General features: G+C 42.0%; 1 protein-coding gene and 1 long non-coding RNA gene across 2 annotated transcripts in view; one reads left to right on the forward strand and one right to left on the reverse strand.

Moving 5' to 3' along the window:
- LOC134868702 (membrane-associated guanylate kinase, WW and PDZ domain-containing protein 1-like) overlaps positions 1–18,798 on the forward strand; it is an 80,693-nt gene that overhangs the window by 52,462 nt on the left and 9,433 nt on the right. The window contains 9 exon segments of the mRNA XM_063890000.1: positions 90–212; positions 864–1,049; positions 1,901–2,425; positions 2,428–2,511; positions 10,611–10,645; positions 13,008–13,263; positions 16,050–16,141; positions 17,162–17,357; positions 17,547–17,849. Of these exon segments, the coding sequence (XP_063746070.1) occupies positions 90–212; positions 864–1,049; positions 1,901–2,425; positions 2,428–2,511; positions 10,611–10,645; positions 13,008–13,263; positions 16,050–16,141; positions 17,162–17,357; positions 17,547–17,849 (1,800 nt within the window).
- The window catches only part of LOC134868708 (uncharacterized), a 38,571-nt gene continuing 25,033 nt past the window's right edge, over positions 5,261–18,798 (reverse strand). Inside the window, exons 2-3 of the long non-coding RNA XR_010166310.1 lie at positions 5,696–5,789; positions 5,261–5,378 (exon numbers count right to left, since the gene is read on the reverse strand). This is a non-coding gene — a long non-coding RNA (uncharacterized LOC134868708). The remainder of the gene's footprint in view (positions 5,379–5,695; positions 5,790–18,798) is intronic.

Here is an 18,798-nt window from a genome sequence, read left to right on the forward strand (position 1 = left end):
CTGTGTTTGCATGTGTCTGGCATGTAAATACACTTGTGTGTTGAGTGTGTGTCGGTAATGTGTGTGTGATTGTGATTGTGTCTGTGCAGAGTGGATAGAAGAGCACTCCTCAGCTGCTGCACCGTTTGCAAACTACGCTCCAAACCACCTGGAGACATACAGGGACCCGCAGGGCCCGCCCAATCTACCTCCGATGCCTACAGGAGCCAAACGTAGGTCTTTGTTTAACAGACACTTGATGTGATGAATACAATGTACATAGAGAGTTGCACAACTATTATCCAATGCAATGTTTCATAGCACTTATAGCTGCTAATTTACAATCCCATCCATACACGACTACTTCTTATCACTGGCAGTTGGCCAAAGATACATCATTTAGTTAAGATGAACATTTATTTTTGGTTACTACATTTATATTGGAATTCCCCGTGCTTTGACATTTTCTCTTCCTTTCGTGGCAAGAAAACCTACTTTTGCCGATTTGTTTACTGTCTTTTGACCTGACATTTCGAAAGGGACACCACCATCAATTTGTTTTAAATGACTAAATGTGAAAGTGACAAAAGAGTGCAAGCAGGCCAAATATTGTTAGAAACAGGGCAAACTGTCTATGCATCAGCCAACGACCTTTCTTATAACCAGAAAAAGCAATCCACAATTTCATAGCCAGTAACAGCCTCTGTTAAAGGAACCGCTGATTCTCATGTCTTATCTTGCTGATTTGTCCACATTTAAAAATTCAGATGCATGATCCTGAACTGAGACACACAACTACTATAGATCATTTTTCAGGTATTTTGAATGTAGAATATTTGAATGGACACAATAGTAAGAGATGTTTTTTTTCTGGTGCTCTGAAGGAGGGAAGCCTTTCTTCACAAGAAACCCAGCAGAGCTGAAAGGAACCTTCATCAACACAAAGCTGAAGAAGAGCCGTCGCGGCTTCGGCTTCACTGTGGTCGGAGGGGACGAGCCGGATGAGTTTCTACAGATCAAAAGTCTGGTGCTGGATGGGCCTGCAGCTGTGGATGGCAAAATGGAGACAGGTGCAGTACATAACCACCCTCCACAGGGGGCACTGTTTTCATTCAACACTCTTCCTCCTCCACTACTCTATACATTTTCAGTCCCTCTTATGAGCCCAATCCCAGCAGCTAGGTTGGATTTTATTTTGGAAAGCAATCATTACTTGATTGTACGGTATGAGTTTGCCACTGAAGCATTCTCGTATAGTTTCAATGAAATTAAAATAAAACATATCTGCTATCTTAAAAGTGCAGTCGTATTATTTAAGTACTCATAAATCTTTCCTTGACCTCATGAACTTTTTCCCTCGAGGTCAAGTACTAGTGCATCGTTTAGCACTATATGAACATGTTCCAAAAGACTGCAACTATACAGACCTTGCTTAAAGAAATAACCTTTAGTGCAAAGCGAAAATGGAAAAACATGTGGGAGTCAGACAGGTAGATTTTCCACCGGCACTTTATGATTTTACTTGATGCTTATGAAGATATGATAGTGACAATAAAGTGTTTTAATTTGGTGCAACTGTTCTCATTTCAGTGTATCCTGTCGCTCTGTTTCTGCTGCATAAAATGTACTGTTCATTGTGAGTTATAGAACCAACAATATTAAAGAAGCGCAATGCTAAAGGGCTGGAAAAGTATTTTAAAGATATGAAGGTATAGTGGAGGTTTTTAAACCTGTTAGGTCCCCTACAGACACTTTGGTGTTCTGGCTTCATTACACTGAATAATAGACTTTCAAACAACTGGGTTATTCATCTAAATAAGACAATGTTTAAGAAATGAAAAAACTAACTTAATATATAGAACAGTAAATAGTTGTTATTTGTGTAAATGCTTCACTAACAGTATTATCCTCCTTTCTGCAGGCGATGTGATAGTCAGTGTGAATGACATCATTGTGCTGGGATACACCCACGCTCAGGTGGTAAAGATCTTCCAGTCCATCCCCATCGGGTCCATGGTGGACCTGGCCCTGTGTCGGGGCTACCCGCTGCCCTTTGACCCTGACGACCCCAACACCAGCCTGGTGACATCAGTGGCCATCGTGGACAAGGAGCCTATCATCGTCAACGGACAAGAGTCATTTGACTCGCCTTCCAACCAGGCCGGATCCGTTAACGGCATGAGGGAGCTGCGGTCCCACAGCCCCTCCGCTGAGGTGGCATCTAACGGCTCGCATGGCTACTCCAGCGATGTGGTCAACCTGGCCTCGTCCATAGCCACCCAGCCGGAGCTGATCACCATTCACATGGAGAAGGGCGACAAGGGATTCGGCTTCACAATTGCAGACAGCCTAACGGGAGGAGGGCAGAGAGTCAAGCAGATAGTGGACTACCCACGTTGCCGGGGTCTAAAGGAGGGGGATATTCTGATGGAGGTCAACAAGAGGAACGTCAGAATATGAGCCACAATCAGGTGGTGGACCTGCTCAGCAAATGTCCCCGAGGGAGTGAAGTCACCATGCTGGTGCAACGAGGTATGTAGTACATCTTAACATCAAATATTTGGATAATTAGATGCAGGTACTGAAGTTGATAAAAGGAAGTGCAATGAAACACAGAAAATAATGTACAATAATCTGCTGGACCGACAACAGCTTGAATAGCTGGCATGGAAAGAGTGTCATAATGCGAAGGCAGAGAGAAAAAGTTAGGAGGAGAGTGGGTGGCAGGTAGAAAGTGATCGGACTGGATGAGATGAAACCAGAAGAGGCAAAGAGACGATGGGCTGAGTTTGCATTGCTGTCGATGAGCAGATGAGTGTGGGAAGGAGTGGGAGGCTGGGTAGAGAGGCGAGATGGATGAATGAGAGGGGAGGGGGGGGGAGCACATTAGGTCAGGGACTCGTTTATGTTATGAATACGGATGCAGCTGAATTGGACTTCAGAGACTTTGTCGCTATTCAGTTAAGCTATCGTATGTTTTGATATTGGGTGCCACAGTTTATTTTTTTGCTCTTGACCCGTTTTATTTTGAAAATAATGTACTGGAAATTATTAAGCAAGGAATTTATGGCATGTGATCATGAAAATGGAAGATGATTAAGTATTGAGTTGACTTATAAAGTTCATTCTTATGTATGTTAAAGTATTTGCACGTTATTTATGTGGATTATTTATGTTAGGTGCTACTTTTTTCTGGATTTTCAGCCTGTTCACAGTGACACTACATCATTAATTTTCCTACACGATGCACTTTTAGCCTGGAATGATCCATAGATGAATGTTTTTCCCATTAAAATGTCAAAACAAAACAAATTGTTTGCTGAAGTGTAAAGTATCCAGACAGACACTGAATGACATTGGAGGTCCCTCATTTGTGTCCAGTCCTTATTGTTGTTGAATTACCAGCCATGCTGGGTGACCCATATCTCTGTTAGTGGTGGGTCAGGATGTGCACCTCATATCAATTATGCCCTCTAATGAGTTGACCCTGTGCAGTGATGCTGGAATAGGCCTGCTGTATTGTGTCAAATGTCAGCATTATTATGGGCCTGTGAATGTGAGAGGTAGAAACTGAAACGGTTGCAGGGCAGTATTCCTGCTACCAGAGCTAAGAGAAAGAGGTTCAAAGAGACCAAGAGCAAGACTGAGAGGAAATGAAGAAGAGGATAATTGGGCAGGAGGCTACAGGCAGTCACTTGGGCAAGCAGGGCGCCTGACAGCAGCGTAGATCATCTCTATTAGGCTTTGACACCAGCCTGTCATTATTATGAGCTCAGGTGAGACGCTAGGCGATGAGGCGCAGAAACTGCACACCCACACAGGAAGCCAGGGGGTTGGTATTGAGATTAATTAACTTCCGTTCAATAGTTAGAGGTAGGGCAGATAATAAAACGGTGCAATGCAAAACAATACTAAGCTCAATAAAAATTATTTTCTTAATACGCTACTATGGATACAATCAGTTTACAAAAAAAGCCAATATACTGTAACACTGCATATATATATATATATATATATATATATATATATATATATATATATATATATATATATATATATATATATATATATATATTCAAACCAATAAACCTTTTTTACATCTTTACTCATCGCAAAAGCCAAAATGCCTTGATCAATCTGAAACGGATGCAAACACCTCCATGCGAATTGTGAAATGCATCGACATTCAATAAACTTTCCAATCGTAGTGTAAAAACGCCTTCCTGGTCCCAGCTTCTTGCATGTGAGGATTTGCTTCTTCTCCCTTTTATATTATAGTTGAATATGTAATATATTTAGGTTTTACATCAACAAAAACAAGCAACTTGAAGGCACTACCTTGGGTTATGCTCACTTCTCGTGGGCATTTTCTAGAGTAAACAACTAATGTGATGAATTCAAAACATAGATCACAGATTAATCAACAGAAACAATTATTAGTTGCAGCCTTCTCAAAAGTATAATAATGGTTTTGGGGCTGATTTGTGTGCTTGGCTCTCCGTCTGAGAATAATGCGCTAACCTTTCAAGTGATCGCTACCAGCTAGCACATAATCATTCACAAACAACAATTATGGAAGCTAAGAGGAGCAGGGTAAGGCAGATAAGAAAAGAGAGCTGAGGATGAGATATAAGAAGGCCAGGGATCATGTTTTGAGAAAGTGGAGGAGGAGGATTAGGGGAGAGAGAGTGAGATTTGCTGAACAGCACTGAAAGTTCAGCCACGGAAGCGTGTATGAGAGGATTGGTATAAAAAAAAAAATATATAGGCGGACAAGAGGAGGAGGCACAAGGTGGACTTCAGCTGGAAGAGAAGCAGCTTTAAACTGTTTATCGGTGACTCATCAATATGTGCTGTCTGACTCATATTTTGAGGGCACAAAGCACAAGGTCAATCAAACACATCATCGCACAATGGTTTTGCAATGGAAAGGTTATTTTATGTTTGAAGAACAAATGTTGTATTTTAATGTTGTGTATGATAACTTGCAGTAGCTCCGGTTGTGTCACAGGAGTTTCATTTATTCAAAAAGATTATAAATCCTTATAGCTTTGACGAAATGTATCATCAGATGTGCACGACAAAGAGACAAAAACATCTCTTGCAACACTACACCAGTTCAGCAGTTTATCCCAGGAGGCAGCATCACTATGAACTCCACAGTGTCAGAGTAGTATGCTTGTGGCAAATCTCAGATAGAGGCACAGCGAATTCTAAAGCTCCACAAGCAAAATAATGTTTTGTCACAGAGCTGTTGCAGAAGTCTGTAGTGCATCTTTCCGTTACCTTAATGCTCACTGCGACGGCAGAACACAACATCAGAATCGAACGGAGCCACATTTTGGTTTCTTGATTTCCCAAGAAATGGTTTCTCTAATTTCTCCATGGTCGTTGAACAGCTATAAGAGAGAAGAATGGCATCATGTTATTTGTGTTTATTGATGGAACAGGCTACAAGGGCTGTGAAGTGACAGTTGTTAAAAAGAAGAAGTAAAAACGTTGTGTATTTTATAAGTGATACTTTAATGTTTACAGCAATACACACATTCTACATAGTATAAGGAACAATACATTCATTACACACTTCAAGCAGTAGTATGTGCAAATATCGACCAGTTAAAAACATCTATTATGACCATAAGCTTTTCTAGTTTAGGAAATGTTCATAATCCAAAACAATTTCAAAGATAAAATCTGGTGTTTTCACACACAGTACCTTCTCCTGTAAAGGAGGCCAGGCCAGCTTTGAGTCCTCCATCTTGTCTTCCCACCGCTGTTGCCATGACAATCGTGCACAGCGCTCCTGTCCCCTGAGAGACGGAGAGAAAGAAGAGGGAAAATTAAAAGGGGGGGGGGAATAAGGGAAGGAATGTAATATAATGTTAACAGACAATGAGGAAGAGCGAGACAACATAACTTAGAGTGGAGGAACAAAAAGGATGTGTTTATAGATGGAAGTAAAGCAAGACTAAATGTTTACAGGTTTTACTCCACAAAAAAGTAAATAACTCATGTTGTACACGCTTAAACAACAATGCATACAGAGTATAGATAACACGGTGGAAGGACCATTCACTAGTTCTGTGTGGGCTCTTCATAGAACCACCAAGGCCACAGCTTCAACAGCGTAATGACACACATGGCCCTTCAACGCGCTGCAGATTCAGTCTGAAAAGCTCTAGCTCTTATTTCAGTGTTGCTACAGGATAGAAGAACCCCCCCACACACACACACACACACACACACAAACTTACACATTTGTACCCACTCAACTATGCAGAAACACACATTCTTCTGTATTTTAGTGAATGTGTGCTCTCTCGTTGCTTGTGATTGCATGTGTGGTTTCCGAATACCAATCTAAGTGACAAGGACATGTTTTAAAGGCAGAACAAAAGATATGAAATGTGTGAGTAGGTTCATAAGTTAAGCATTTTCCTCACATTCCACTATAGCAAGTTACCAAACATCTCCACTAAATAATGTTCCCCGCAAATACTGAAATCAGGAAATGTTGAAGGTCTCCTATTGGCATATGGCATATATTATAGGTCTCAAATATATATAAAAAAAACATGTCATGACGTGTTTTGCTGAAAATACCAAACAGATCATGCATTTTAGCATGTCCGCTATCCCTCTATTTCAGCCCCGTTTTCGAAAGTGCTGATTCTGACTGTTGCTGTAAATTTGAGCTGAGCTGAAGCTGGCCACGCCCCTTTGGAGCATCATGATCTCTCTCTGAACAGAGAAGTTTCTAACGGAGAAACTCAGTAAACGCTGCCGTGATTAAAAGTCATATTATGTTCCAAACCACATCAAGCATTATTTCTGAAACACTTCTCAGTGTTTACTTCTAGAACAGTGACAATATATGTATTACATAAACAACAACTCTAAGTCCCTCCTGTAGACATCCTGCACAGAGACACAGAGGTGCTGCGGAGGGGATTCAGCTCGCGACTGTGTATTGTGGACGATAGGTGGGACGTGTCACGTGGGTGGGACGTTGCCCGGAGTTCAGCGTAAAGCCAGCCCACATTTCCAATATGGCGTCATATCGGCAGCAAATCCGGAACAGCTCGTTTGTACCCCTTTTTTTTTAGAGATGTGGGTAAAGACGAAAAGAGAGAGGGTTGTATTTTCTGACACTTTGTGAGTCTCCTTACACACCGGGGACACATTTATGTATAAAAGACATGAAAAAAGTGCATTTTGCATAATAGGGGACCTTTAACACTGAGTGAATAATACCAGGCAGTCAAAATAAGGCATAGTATAGTATGTCATGTGCCATAAAAAGGTCAATAATAAACGCCAATAGCATTAAGAAAAAACATGTAAAGCCAAAGTATAGTATGCCATAAAAAAGTAATGGCATGCTATCAAAAATATCACCATAGTATGTCATCAAATTGTCAGTATAGTAATTTGTTAAAAAGTTGAGCTTGTGGCACAAATCATAAAACGTTTGAGCATACACACTACTTGGCATGTGCTCATATTGCCGATTGATAATATAAACCTGTCTTTGAGGCTCTACATCAGAGCTGCCTGACTTGGAGTGCTGTTCAATCATTCCTTTATTAGCATATGTTTTTGTTACTCAGCTAGTAACAATATCCTGTCTACTGTAAAAGAAGTACAGGAAGCAGCCCCCTCCACACTGATGCTAAGAAAAATGAAGAAGAAGAAGAAGACATACTTTTATTAATCCCTTACAGGGAAATTGCTTTCTCTACTCTGTTGTGTTGACACACATTAAACACACAGAGGATATACATGCACAAACACAGAGGAAATACATGCACACACAACCACATGCCGAGGAGAGGTGGCAGAGCAGAGAGGCAGCCAGGTACCCGGCGCCAAGGGAGCAGATAGAGGTTAGGTGCCTTGCTCAAGGGCACCTCGGCAGTGGCCTAGGAGGAGAACTGGCACCTCTCCAGCTACCAGCTCACTCCATATTTTTTTTGGTCCAATCGGGACGTGAACCGGCGACCAAGTCCCTACTGACTGAACCACTGCCGCCCCAGCCAGATTGGGTCACAAAACAACTCACGACACTCGTTTTCACTTTGTCTACTTCCTCTCTCATTTGAATGATAATGGACACAGTCTGTCTGGTAGAGTTTCCTCAGTAATAAAAAAAATCAGTCCTTTTGAACCGGTGTTGCATCCTCAGTAATCAAGTCATAAATGGAAAAGCATTTTTGTTGTGGGGTATTGAGCAGAGCTTTTCTCTCATTCAGAAGCTCGAAAAATATGAGGATTACGTCCCACAATGTAAATGCTATGTGCGTGCATTCATGCTTACCGATGCCTGTGCTCCGTGCATAAATAAATGCTCACCTTCTTCTATACCTGCCTGTGCTTTTTACTACATATGTATGGCATGCATGCATTCATGGATGCTTTTACACCGTTGCGTGTGTGCAGGAACATGCAATTCCCATATTTCTTTCACTGAGCATCAGCATCTCATAAATGTTACATTCAGCCCCACACATATGCATCCGCCTCACAATGCCGGGGAAACTTAAGCAAATTTAAAAACTGCATCATGCATAAGGATGCGTTCACGTCTAGCGGCATGTAAATCAGATGTTCCAGTGGATGCAGACTTAGGGTCAAGCTACGTCAGTTCAAAAATCTTTATTCCCCTTCAGTTCCATGCGCACATTTATGAACCATATGGTCCAGTTAAGTTCAATTTATATATGTTTAATGCTAATTATGTTGACCTCAGTGCCAATTTGAAGACTTTCTGAGGTTGTTTCAAAATGAAAGGCATTGTGTAGTCCAGGGCTTCTTGTATTATAAGCTGCTGTGAAAGAGTTATTACCTTTGTGTGTGTTCAAGTTCAAAGTTTTATTGATCACATTTGCAAAAAGAACATTTTACATACAGTGAAATTAAAAGGGGGCCATCATTCTGTCTGTCACTGTGCAAATTACTGGAATCTAAATAAATAATAATAGTTTAAAACAGACATTCCTTAAAGAGGTAAACGGTCAAATAAGAAAAAGTTAGTAGTTAGTAGTTTAAAATGCAGAAAAGTGGCTAGACATTTGTGCAGGTATTATGCAAAGTACAAAAGTGCCAGTTATAGTGTCCTATCTGGATCAAATGTAAACACTCATCAGCACGTCAGCTGCTGAGATGTTCCACTTCCACTAGTAACTGGCACCCCATAATCTAAGGGAGAGAGAGAGAGAGAGAGGGAGGGAGGGAAAATAGGGAGGATAAATTATGAATTGTGTAGAGAGAGGGGCTTTGCAGCAACAGAGAGTTTTAACATTTAATGATTTTTTGCCAATGCAGCAGAAAGAGCCTAAGATGGATCCTTGCATGTTGTTGCATGTGTTAATGTCGCTCCATCAATACTTCCAGTAGGGTTTTCTCTGTGCGTGTTTGGTGTCAGATGATGCAGGAATGAATATGTTTTAATATGTGTGCCCCTGCTCTTCACACCTCGTATTTAACAAAGTAGACGTCTGACACTGCATGTAGAACTACTTGATTGCCTTGGCAACAGCAACTCTTTGTCCCAATGTCGTTCGTGCATTCATTTGTCTATTTTTGTCTCAACATACTTTGGTGTAGTAAGTGTCAGGATATAGAGCATCGGGAAGGGAAATTAGTTTTCTTGGAAGGTAGTGCATACTGTCAGTGTGTTGCGATCAGGTGGAGACGATATAGGCGTGTGTTATGTTTCGATTAGAGGAACCTACATGTTGAAGTCAGTTTTGGGCTGTGATGGATGTGAGAGGAACCCCTGTTTAATTGGAAGTGTGTGATTCCTTACACTTGTATGCTGTAAATCCTCTCCCCTGACAACTGGCTCAAAGTATTAATATTTCATTAGCACAAATGAGATTGATCTTCTTGGTGACTCTACAGTATGTTAACTGGTATAAAGAAGATAGAGAGATAGAGAGAGATAAGAGTGAGAGAGAGTCCTGGTGCACGAAAGAAGAGGAGGGGGAGGGAAAAAGAAAAAAAAAAAGGCAGAGAGAGAAGTTCAGCTTCTCAATGTAAGCCTTGAGCAAAGAAGGGGAGTGGAGAAGAGAGGAAACAGCTCTCTAGTTCCTCAGAAGATGTGCATAATAAGGCAGAAGCTCATGCTTTCCTTTGATACGATGCTGAAGCTGCTGAGCTTCTTGTCAGTGAGTAATAGTTGAGATTCTGCTGGAGAACTCGTGTGGGAGACACCTGGGAAGTAGACTGGATGGAGGCTGTGGGGGCGTGGATCTGTTGATGCTTGTGGAGACCTGTAGCTTTGACCAGCAATTGAGGGCTGCTGCAGCATAAGTCAGCCTGTCTAATGCAGATAGATCAGCTGCTCCTCTTCTAATAGCACGGGTGAGAGCGCAGAGTGGAGCGGGATACAGCACAGGGGGAGGAGATCACTTAGATTAGCGAGCAGCCTAGCGCAGTGTGTTGCTCAGAGAGAAAAAGCAACAAAGAGGAGGAGGAGAGCTAGCCGGGGCCAGTTGTGCTCTGCTCTGCAGCAGGAACCAGGGTCCATCTGTTTGTTCTGGAGATTTTTTTTTTTTAATCACACGGGAGAAGGGAAGAGCACCACTGGTCATTCATGCTCTCTCTGTCTCTCTGCCGATGTTTTGCAGGAGTGGTGCCACCCAAGAGGAGTCCAAAGCTGGTGGTAAGTACTATAATCTTCTTTTGTGTATGTGTTTGCGCATGTCATATCTACTGAGTGAAAGGAGTTCTATTTAAAGAACAAAAGACATATTTGATTTCTTACTCTTTACTCTATATGCTTTCTATATGTCACTTTGTATGCATTCTTGTATTGTTTTCATCTTCTTGCCTCTCTGTTGTCATTATCTTCTCTTTACATCCCCCCTATCCTACCACGCTGCCATCCTGTGACTGATTAGGCATAGCCTAGGCTGAACAGTGTAGAAGTGACCAGCTGTTTTGGAGGGCAGACAGCCACAGCTGAGGGAAGATGGGAGGGAGGCATGAGGCAAAGACAGGAAAAAGGTTGAGGATGAGTGGGGGGGGGGGGCAGAGACCTGTGGGTATATGGTGTGTCCCACAATAGTGAATCACTGCGATAGCCCACAGATACGGAGGATGCACTGAGACCAACGGACAGGGAGAAGGGGGCAATGACGGCAGAGTGAGCTGGAAGCAAAGCAGAGGGAGATTGGGGAATCTGGAGGAGAAATTGCAACATATTGCAATGTGACCATAGTTGTGACGGATAAGAGAGGACGGAGAAGACCAGTTCTGTGAGCAGCTCCAGGGTCTGTTAAGGGACAGTGCAGTTATTCAGGAGTTTAAAGTGCACACGCCTCCTGGTTTTTACGACTCATCTCAACCTGATGAAAAAAATCAATACAAGCTCAGAAGAGACGCCAGTGCAGCTTTAAATTACCGTCACCCTAATTCACCCCTGGAGAGCCACCGAGTTATAGTAAAAGGTCGTTTTCTCTGGACAGACTAAGCAAAGGTCAGCGATGGGTTCAATTCCCACAACTTGAGTAGAAGAAAACCTTGTACACACCTCTTGATCGACATGAAAAGCCCCCTTATCTGGCTGGATAATAGCATTATGATTATTTAGACATTGTATCAGTCAATTGGAGGGGTGTTACCTATTCAGGTCACATGTCACGGGGGATGGAGGATGGAGGGAGGGTGGGTGCAGTAAGAGGGTCGAGTGGATCCAATAATGGCACTGCCTGGCTGTCACTTTGGATTAGCCCACCGAGAAAAAAGCCAGTTTTCCCCTCTCTGTGTTATGTCAGGGAAATGTCACGCTGCATGCGACTTCGTGTCAGCCCAGAACAACCATTTTGCCTCCAGTTCAGATTCTAAATAAATGCTCACAGTAAATTTCCATATGCAAGAGAGACTTTACTGTCTCAACCCATTAGGAAGTCACCAGATCAGATGAGGACTCAATTTAGCATGGCTGTTGTCCTCATTAAGAGGCATTACTGGAATATTTGACCCTGCTTCGCATACAGTGTGATGAGTGAGAGACTGTGCCATGACTTCTCCACCATTTCATGCACAGGTTTATTATTCATACCAGATCAAAAATGATACAGTTGTCATATTGGAGCTTGTCAGTAATTGCATTTTCCAAGTAAGGCTCATTTTTCATAAAGCTCTAAAGTCTTTTGTTTGCATCTGCAAGTAATAATGTGGTGATATGTTTATTCTCTGGTTGCAGAATCACAATGCAAAGATTACCAAAACACTAGGGTGTCTTCAACCACAACAGCAGGCCCCTAAAAATAGTGCTACTTTATATTTTGTCTAAGCTGGTTTTAGACAAAAAACAGCAATGTGAAAAAAAAAACACAAGAGGCTTTGTGTTGGCAGCGTGGCTTCTAATCAGTAATTCCAGTTTGAATAAAAGATCTGAAGGCTCATTTGACGCCAAAATGCAGGAAATTACATTTATATTTACTCAGGTTAAACTCTTGGTGGGTAACTCCACTGTATAAGGCTGTATTTTACACGAAAAGTCAATATCAGTGTAAATGCAGCAAAATATGCTAAATTAAAACTGAATATTGTAATCTTTAAAACGTTTTAAATGTTTTATTCCATCTCCTTAGCAGCCATTTATTTTTAATACATACAATTGTTTCAAAACCAACCTTGCTTATAAGACTTGCAACAGACAAAGAATAGTTTGATTCACAAAACTTGTCTTCTTTGTGAATTGAAATTCCTAAACATTTAAATCTGTCTTTGTCTCGCAACCATGGAAACCAACCAAGTCATTTCTCCTCCCTCCAACAGTGAGAGAAATTCTACTGCAATGTGTAAAAAAGCTGACCTTGGATGCTTTTCTTTCTCTTTGTCCTCCATCAACACTTTTCTCACTCATCTCCTTCCCCTTTATATCTCGCCCTTGTCACTGACTCACTTCTCCCTCTCAATTCTTTTCTCCTCTTCCTGCCCTCTACCTCCATTTCTGCATACATCCACCCCCGAACCTCACACACATACACCTCTCACTCTGTTTTCTGTCCACCCAGCACCAGTTAGAGAGGAAAGACAGCCAGAGCAGCTCCCAGCACAGTGTGTGCAGCCATCGCAGCGCCCACACCGATTCTCCAGGCCACCCACCCTCTGCCATGCCCAGTGAGGCTGTGGCTCCCACTCCAGCGGCCCCTACCCAGCCTCTGCCAGGCCTGCCCCCTCAGGACCCAGCAGATGGCACCCTCACCCTCCAGAAGAAGCCAGACCCCTTTAAAATCTGGGCGCAGTCCAGGAGCATGTACGAGAGCCGACGTGAGTAGAATCCAATTCTGATTTTAGAAATGCGAAGGTTTGCTGACTTTGTAGTTTAAACGCTCAGCGAAGTTTATCCTGTAGCGACATTACAGACCTTTTAACCTTCTATAAGTGTGAATATGGCCAGAGATTAACTGGCAGGAGATGTTAAAGGGCTTAGATTCAAGACAAAAACGCTTTAAAAAGCTATCATTGTGTAATTACCCGCCTAAAGAGCTGAGGCTAATACCATACACTTTCTCTCAAGGTGTGCTTTTATGTAAGGACTTAAAGGAACTTTTGCCAAAGAGTTGGATAAGAAGGTAGATAACTATCGTATTTGAACTGTAAATATGAACACTACAGCCAACAGCAGGTTAGCTTAACTTAGCATAAAAAGTGAAACCGGAGGAAAACTGATATTCTGGCTCTGCCTTAATTTACTGTCTGCCAACCAGACTTTGTTAAAAAACACAATCTGTCATAACAGGACTGTTGGTGCAGACTGTTTCTGGCTTTAAAGCTGCTGGTGGGAGGGTTTTGTTTTCCTCGGACTAAGCTTGTTTCTCCTGTTTCCTCAGCAGCTATACAATGAATTGGTATTGTTCGTCTTATCTAACTCTCTACGATGGTCAAAATGTCGATTTATTCCTTTCCTTTTTCAATTTGTTTCATCTTTACTATTCTTATTCAAGCAATTTTTTGTAATGACTTTGAGTTAAGCGCTGTTAAGGGTTACTGTATGATTATCAGATTGGATCTGGAGGTCATGAAAATATGATTAAACAGACAACTGCTATGAGGACATTTTTTAAAGATTATAATGTCCACTGATTGGATGGACCTTTTGGATTTTAAAAGATTGAAAAGACAATAATTGAGGTGGTTGTGCTTAGAGTGCTAAATAAATCAGTTTCTTTGAATTGTAGAGAAGTCGCACAGACTAAGAGAATCACAGCTGCATACAGTGTTACCACCACAGGGCACATCTCTGCCTTTGTGTGTCCTTTACTAAACAACTGTGTGCTTACTAAGTCACAACTGTGTGACAAAAGGTGCCTCCAAGAGAAAAGTGTCCTTGTAGTGCTTGTAAGTGTGTCGCACTTTCTCTCGACTGAAAATAATCGTCAAGTAAAAAAAACGAGTAAAGTGACAAGACGCACATTAAAAAACAGACCACATTTACACCTTCAGCAGCGGAACAGCGTGTGTTGTGCCCTTTTTAGTCACTAGAAAACAGAATATCCAAAACTGGAACGCTAGAAAGTAGGCAGCCTCTCTGTAAGACTCCTCAATATCATTTGCAGTCATGGCCTACTGCTGCATTATTCATAGGGAAACACTGTAAGGGTATCAAACCACTTATTTTCTCTTCTGAGAGAAGATCGTGGGAGAAAGAGGAAGGATCTTCCAAAATAACGGGTTCAACGACTGTTCTGAATTACATCTTTCAGATCTCCTGTACTTGAACCTGTAGTGATATTTAAAAAAAAAGGGATACAAGGTCTGTATAGGATGTGATATACATATTAAAAAAACTAAAGATATCTTTGTGTCTGTGGCAGGTGTCGCACATCGTGATTGTTGCCGTCACTTTGCAGTGTTGGTTAACAATCATGGCTGCCTGTAGAATCTAGGACTGCTGCTGATTAAATATTAACTGGGCCCACAGCGGGCTGCTTTAAGCTGCGGTTGATTGGTGTATCTGTTTGATAACCCCTGAAGGAGCTGCAGCCCCTTTCTGAGTCGGCGGGGGAGACACTGTGAAACAAGAAAGGGAGAAAGAGACAAAGAATTACAAAGAGGCTCAAATTCACCATCTGTTATTTCAATGTGCATGCTGCCACATACAAGTGCATTAGTGAGTTGGTGATTTTTAATGCATCCATTGAGTGCAAATGAAAGTAATATTTCAGTGCCAGGACAATGTGACTGAAAGGTGAGCTTTGGAGAATTCTGCTTCCCTTGGGTGCTTCATTTTGATCTGACAGCTGTACCTTGCACTGTCAGTTGGGTCACTAATTAATAGTCACTGGAAAGTTGAGGGTTATTTACTGTACTGTACGTTTGTTTAAATGTAGCAGTTAAATCCAAACACAGTTTTCAGGGGAAGTGGAGAGATGAAGCTAATGCATTCTCTATGGCCTTGCGTGGCAGCCGTGTCGACAGCAGGGAGAAACGGTCGGTGCCTCCTGTGCCGACTGTCCCTGTGGGTTGAACAGACAGATACCAAATTGCCTATGTCCTCCTCCACAGTCTGCTCTGTCCACAGTGAGATGCAAATGCATTAAGGGGTTATGCATGTATGCGCACTTTGATTGTGAGAAGGAGAGAAATTGTGAAGCTACATATCCATGTGTGTAAGACAGGTTCAGTTATAAATTGGGGATAATAATAGGGATCGCTTTTGAGGGCATTTTCAGACTGCAGGTCATGAGTATTACGAGTTCACAGCATGAGACTTTGCAGCCTAGTTTGGGGTCTATAAACGCGAGCAGAAGGAGCATTATCTGTTGTGTTGAGGCGAGGTAGGGAGCAGCTGTTGACCCTGCCTGCTCTCATTCTGATGCTAATGGAAAAACAAACACTTTTTTGATCAGCAATAACACAACTGGATGTGAATTTGTTATAAGGACACAAAATGAGAGGCAAAACATATTGATTCAGAGCAACAAGCATCAGTGATGGAGTGATCAGCCTACATAGATGCTAATCAGTCAACGCTGAGCGGAACCAGCGGGTCTTTGGCAGATTTGGTGGTTGTCTCCATGGAGTCCCCTAACTGTTTGTCTTGTGTGTTTCAGTGCCAGATTGCCAGGAGCAGGACATTTTCCTTTGGCGGAAAGATACAGGCTTCGGCTTCCGTATCCTGGGAGGAAATGAGCCCGGAGAGCCTGTAAGTATTCCTCCACTTTAATGCTTTATCACAAGAGGTGATGATTCAAAATATTTAAATGTACACACACTCATGCATCCCATCCTCAATATTGCTGATAATTATGAATAGATATTTTGTTTTTATTTGTATGCTTCCCATTTCCCTGCTTCGTTGGTTTTCTATTCTTCCTTTTTGTATGTTGAGTCTGCCTTTAAACCACAGCAGCACAAAGTCCTGTCACTCTGTCTTACTGGAGCTTGGTCTCTTGAGGATCATACAGACAGCTTGTTAGGAGAAGCAAAGGCCTTACCAACAATCCCTCTGGTTGTGTGTCATACATTTGTCTTAAAAGGAGCAACTAAGGAAACAGGAAGGCATATATTGAGGAAGAGAGGGAAATAAAATGGCAGCAGGCTGCAAGTCTACCCCACAGGAGTTAGTACTTGTTGTTAGTGCCAAAAGGAGTTGCATGGTAGTTGTGCGCTTGTTTCTGTCAGAGCCTGAGTTCACGCCCACACAATGCCTAAAGCATACAGGCTTCTCCATGGTCCCAACAGGCTGCATTGGCCTTCTTGGATTCTCTGAATGTCAGCTACAAGTACCTTGAAGAAATGCAACAGTAGGCTCTGAAATGCTGTTAGATTTAACTTATCCATTTAAAATCAGAAGATAAGTCACAACAAATCAATTGAAGTAACTGCAGTTGAATGACTCTTAATTAGCCAGGGACCATAATTATAAGAGTTCCTGGATTCACGCCACCCTTTCAAAACAGCATATTAAGGCTTAATGTGGTATACGGGTAGATGAAATTTATAAATTTACAGAACAATTCATCAGAGGATATCATTTTTTGACGCATGACCCAAATTTTGTAGTGATTCTTCTCTTAATATGTTCTCCCATCTAATCTTAGATATTTGTTTAAACGTAGAGTGACCCTATTCATCTTATAGACAATAAGAAGTACGTTGTTATTCAACAAAACTAAGAAGTCCATCACATCACACTCACATTGCGTGTGTCTTCCTCTTCCAGATCTACATAGGGCACATAGTGAAGTACGGGGCAGCAGATGAGGACGGGCGCCTTCGGTCGGGTGACGAGCTCATCTGTGTGGACGGCACGGCGGTGGTGGGCAAGTCTCACCAGCTTGTGGTGCAGCTGATGCAGCAAGCCGCCAAACAAGGCCATGTAAACCTCACTGTCAGGCGCAAGTCACAGGGATACGGAGGTGATAAGAGTTTAACATGAAACGTGTGCATGTGTAATCATACCTTTGGCATGCAAGGGTATATGCATATTATATTAACATAAAGACACTGCCTCCTCAAACTTGTCAAGGTTTCTGACATAAATACGATAATGAAGTATTAAAGTAATACTTTTCTAACTAGTTGGATTTCTTCCTCCTCCTCCCCAGTGTCAAAAGGAGAAGGTGACGTTCCCCCGTCGCCAGCCTCCTCCCACCACAGCAGCACCCAAGCACCCAGCCTGACAGAGGGCAAGCGGACCCCCCAGGGGAGCCAGAACTCTCTCAACACTGTCAGCTCTGGCAGTGGTTCTACCAGCGGCATAGGCAGCGGCGGCGGAGGTGGCAGCGGGAGTGCGGTGGTACCTGCCTCCCTGCAGCCGTATGACGTGGAGATCCAGCGCGGAGAGAACGAGGGCTTCGGTTTTGTCATTGTGTCGTCTGTTTCCCGGCCCGACGCCGGCACCACCTTCGGTAAGTGAGACAGGCTGAGCGGGAGCTAATTGAGATTGAAAGGGACCTGAATTTAGTTTGACATTCTAATTTATTTTGTTTACTATAGCCTGAAAATTTAGACTTTAATCAACGGTTAGATTGTTTGGGCATTTGTTATCTGTATTGGTGCACGTTACGTGAAAAGATTCAAGTTAGGAGTTTTTCTGAAGATCCTTATTTTTGTCTGTGATAAATTAACTCTCAGGCTGTGAGCAGCATGCAGAAACAACACACAGCACTATTCCTTAGGGTTTAATAGCAATAATAAAAATACTTACAAACTTTAAAGTTTTTAAACTATAGCTCTGTAGTGTTTTGCAGAGTGTGCCAAAATAATGTGCATAGTCTGTTCAGTACTTCCATGCAGTTTATAATTACAAGTGAATAAATAACGCCACATTAATTAATCAAATCAGAAATCCATTTAAAATGACAGATTATTAATTTCAAATGTAAAAACTGTACTAGAGTGAGAATGCGCTTTCGAAAAATCACACTTATACTTTATAGGTGGTAATGTGTCCTGACAATCAGATACCAAAACACGAATAACATTATAGGTTATGACAGGTGTGATACAATAGATAAGTCTTAAAAATTAGATTTCACTCTAATTCAATTTAAGATGTTTTCCCATCTCACATGAAACCAAATTCAATGCCTTCTGAGCCTTTAGACATGCAGATATCCTGAACTAGAAATTGAGTCAGTGCATGAACAGCCTTATGCAAAGCTACAGAAAAGAGCCATGTCCACAAGTACATGAACCACTGAGTGAAATGACTGATGCCATCTCGTGGCAGAACCACAATATATGAAAAAAAAGTCCTCCAATTAATTAATAGCAGGCAACTGGCATGTGACAGGAGTGAGGTTAATGCCACAGACCGAGGTCACAAACCTACTATGATGAGCTTAGGGATGAAGA

Source organism: Eleginops maclovinus, chromosome 1, assembly GCF_036324505.1.
Source record: "Eleginops maclovinus isolate JMC-PN-2008 ecotype Puerto Natales chromosome 1, JC_Emac_rtc_rv5, whole genome shotgun sequence".
NCBI lineage: Eukaryota > Metazoa > Chordata > Actinopteri > Perciformes > Eleginopidae > Eleginops > Eleginops maclovinus.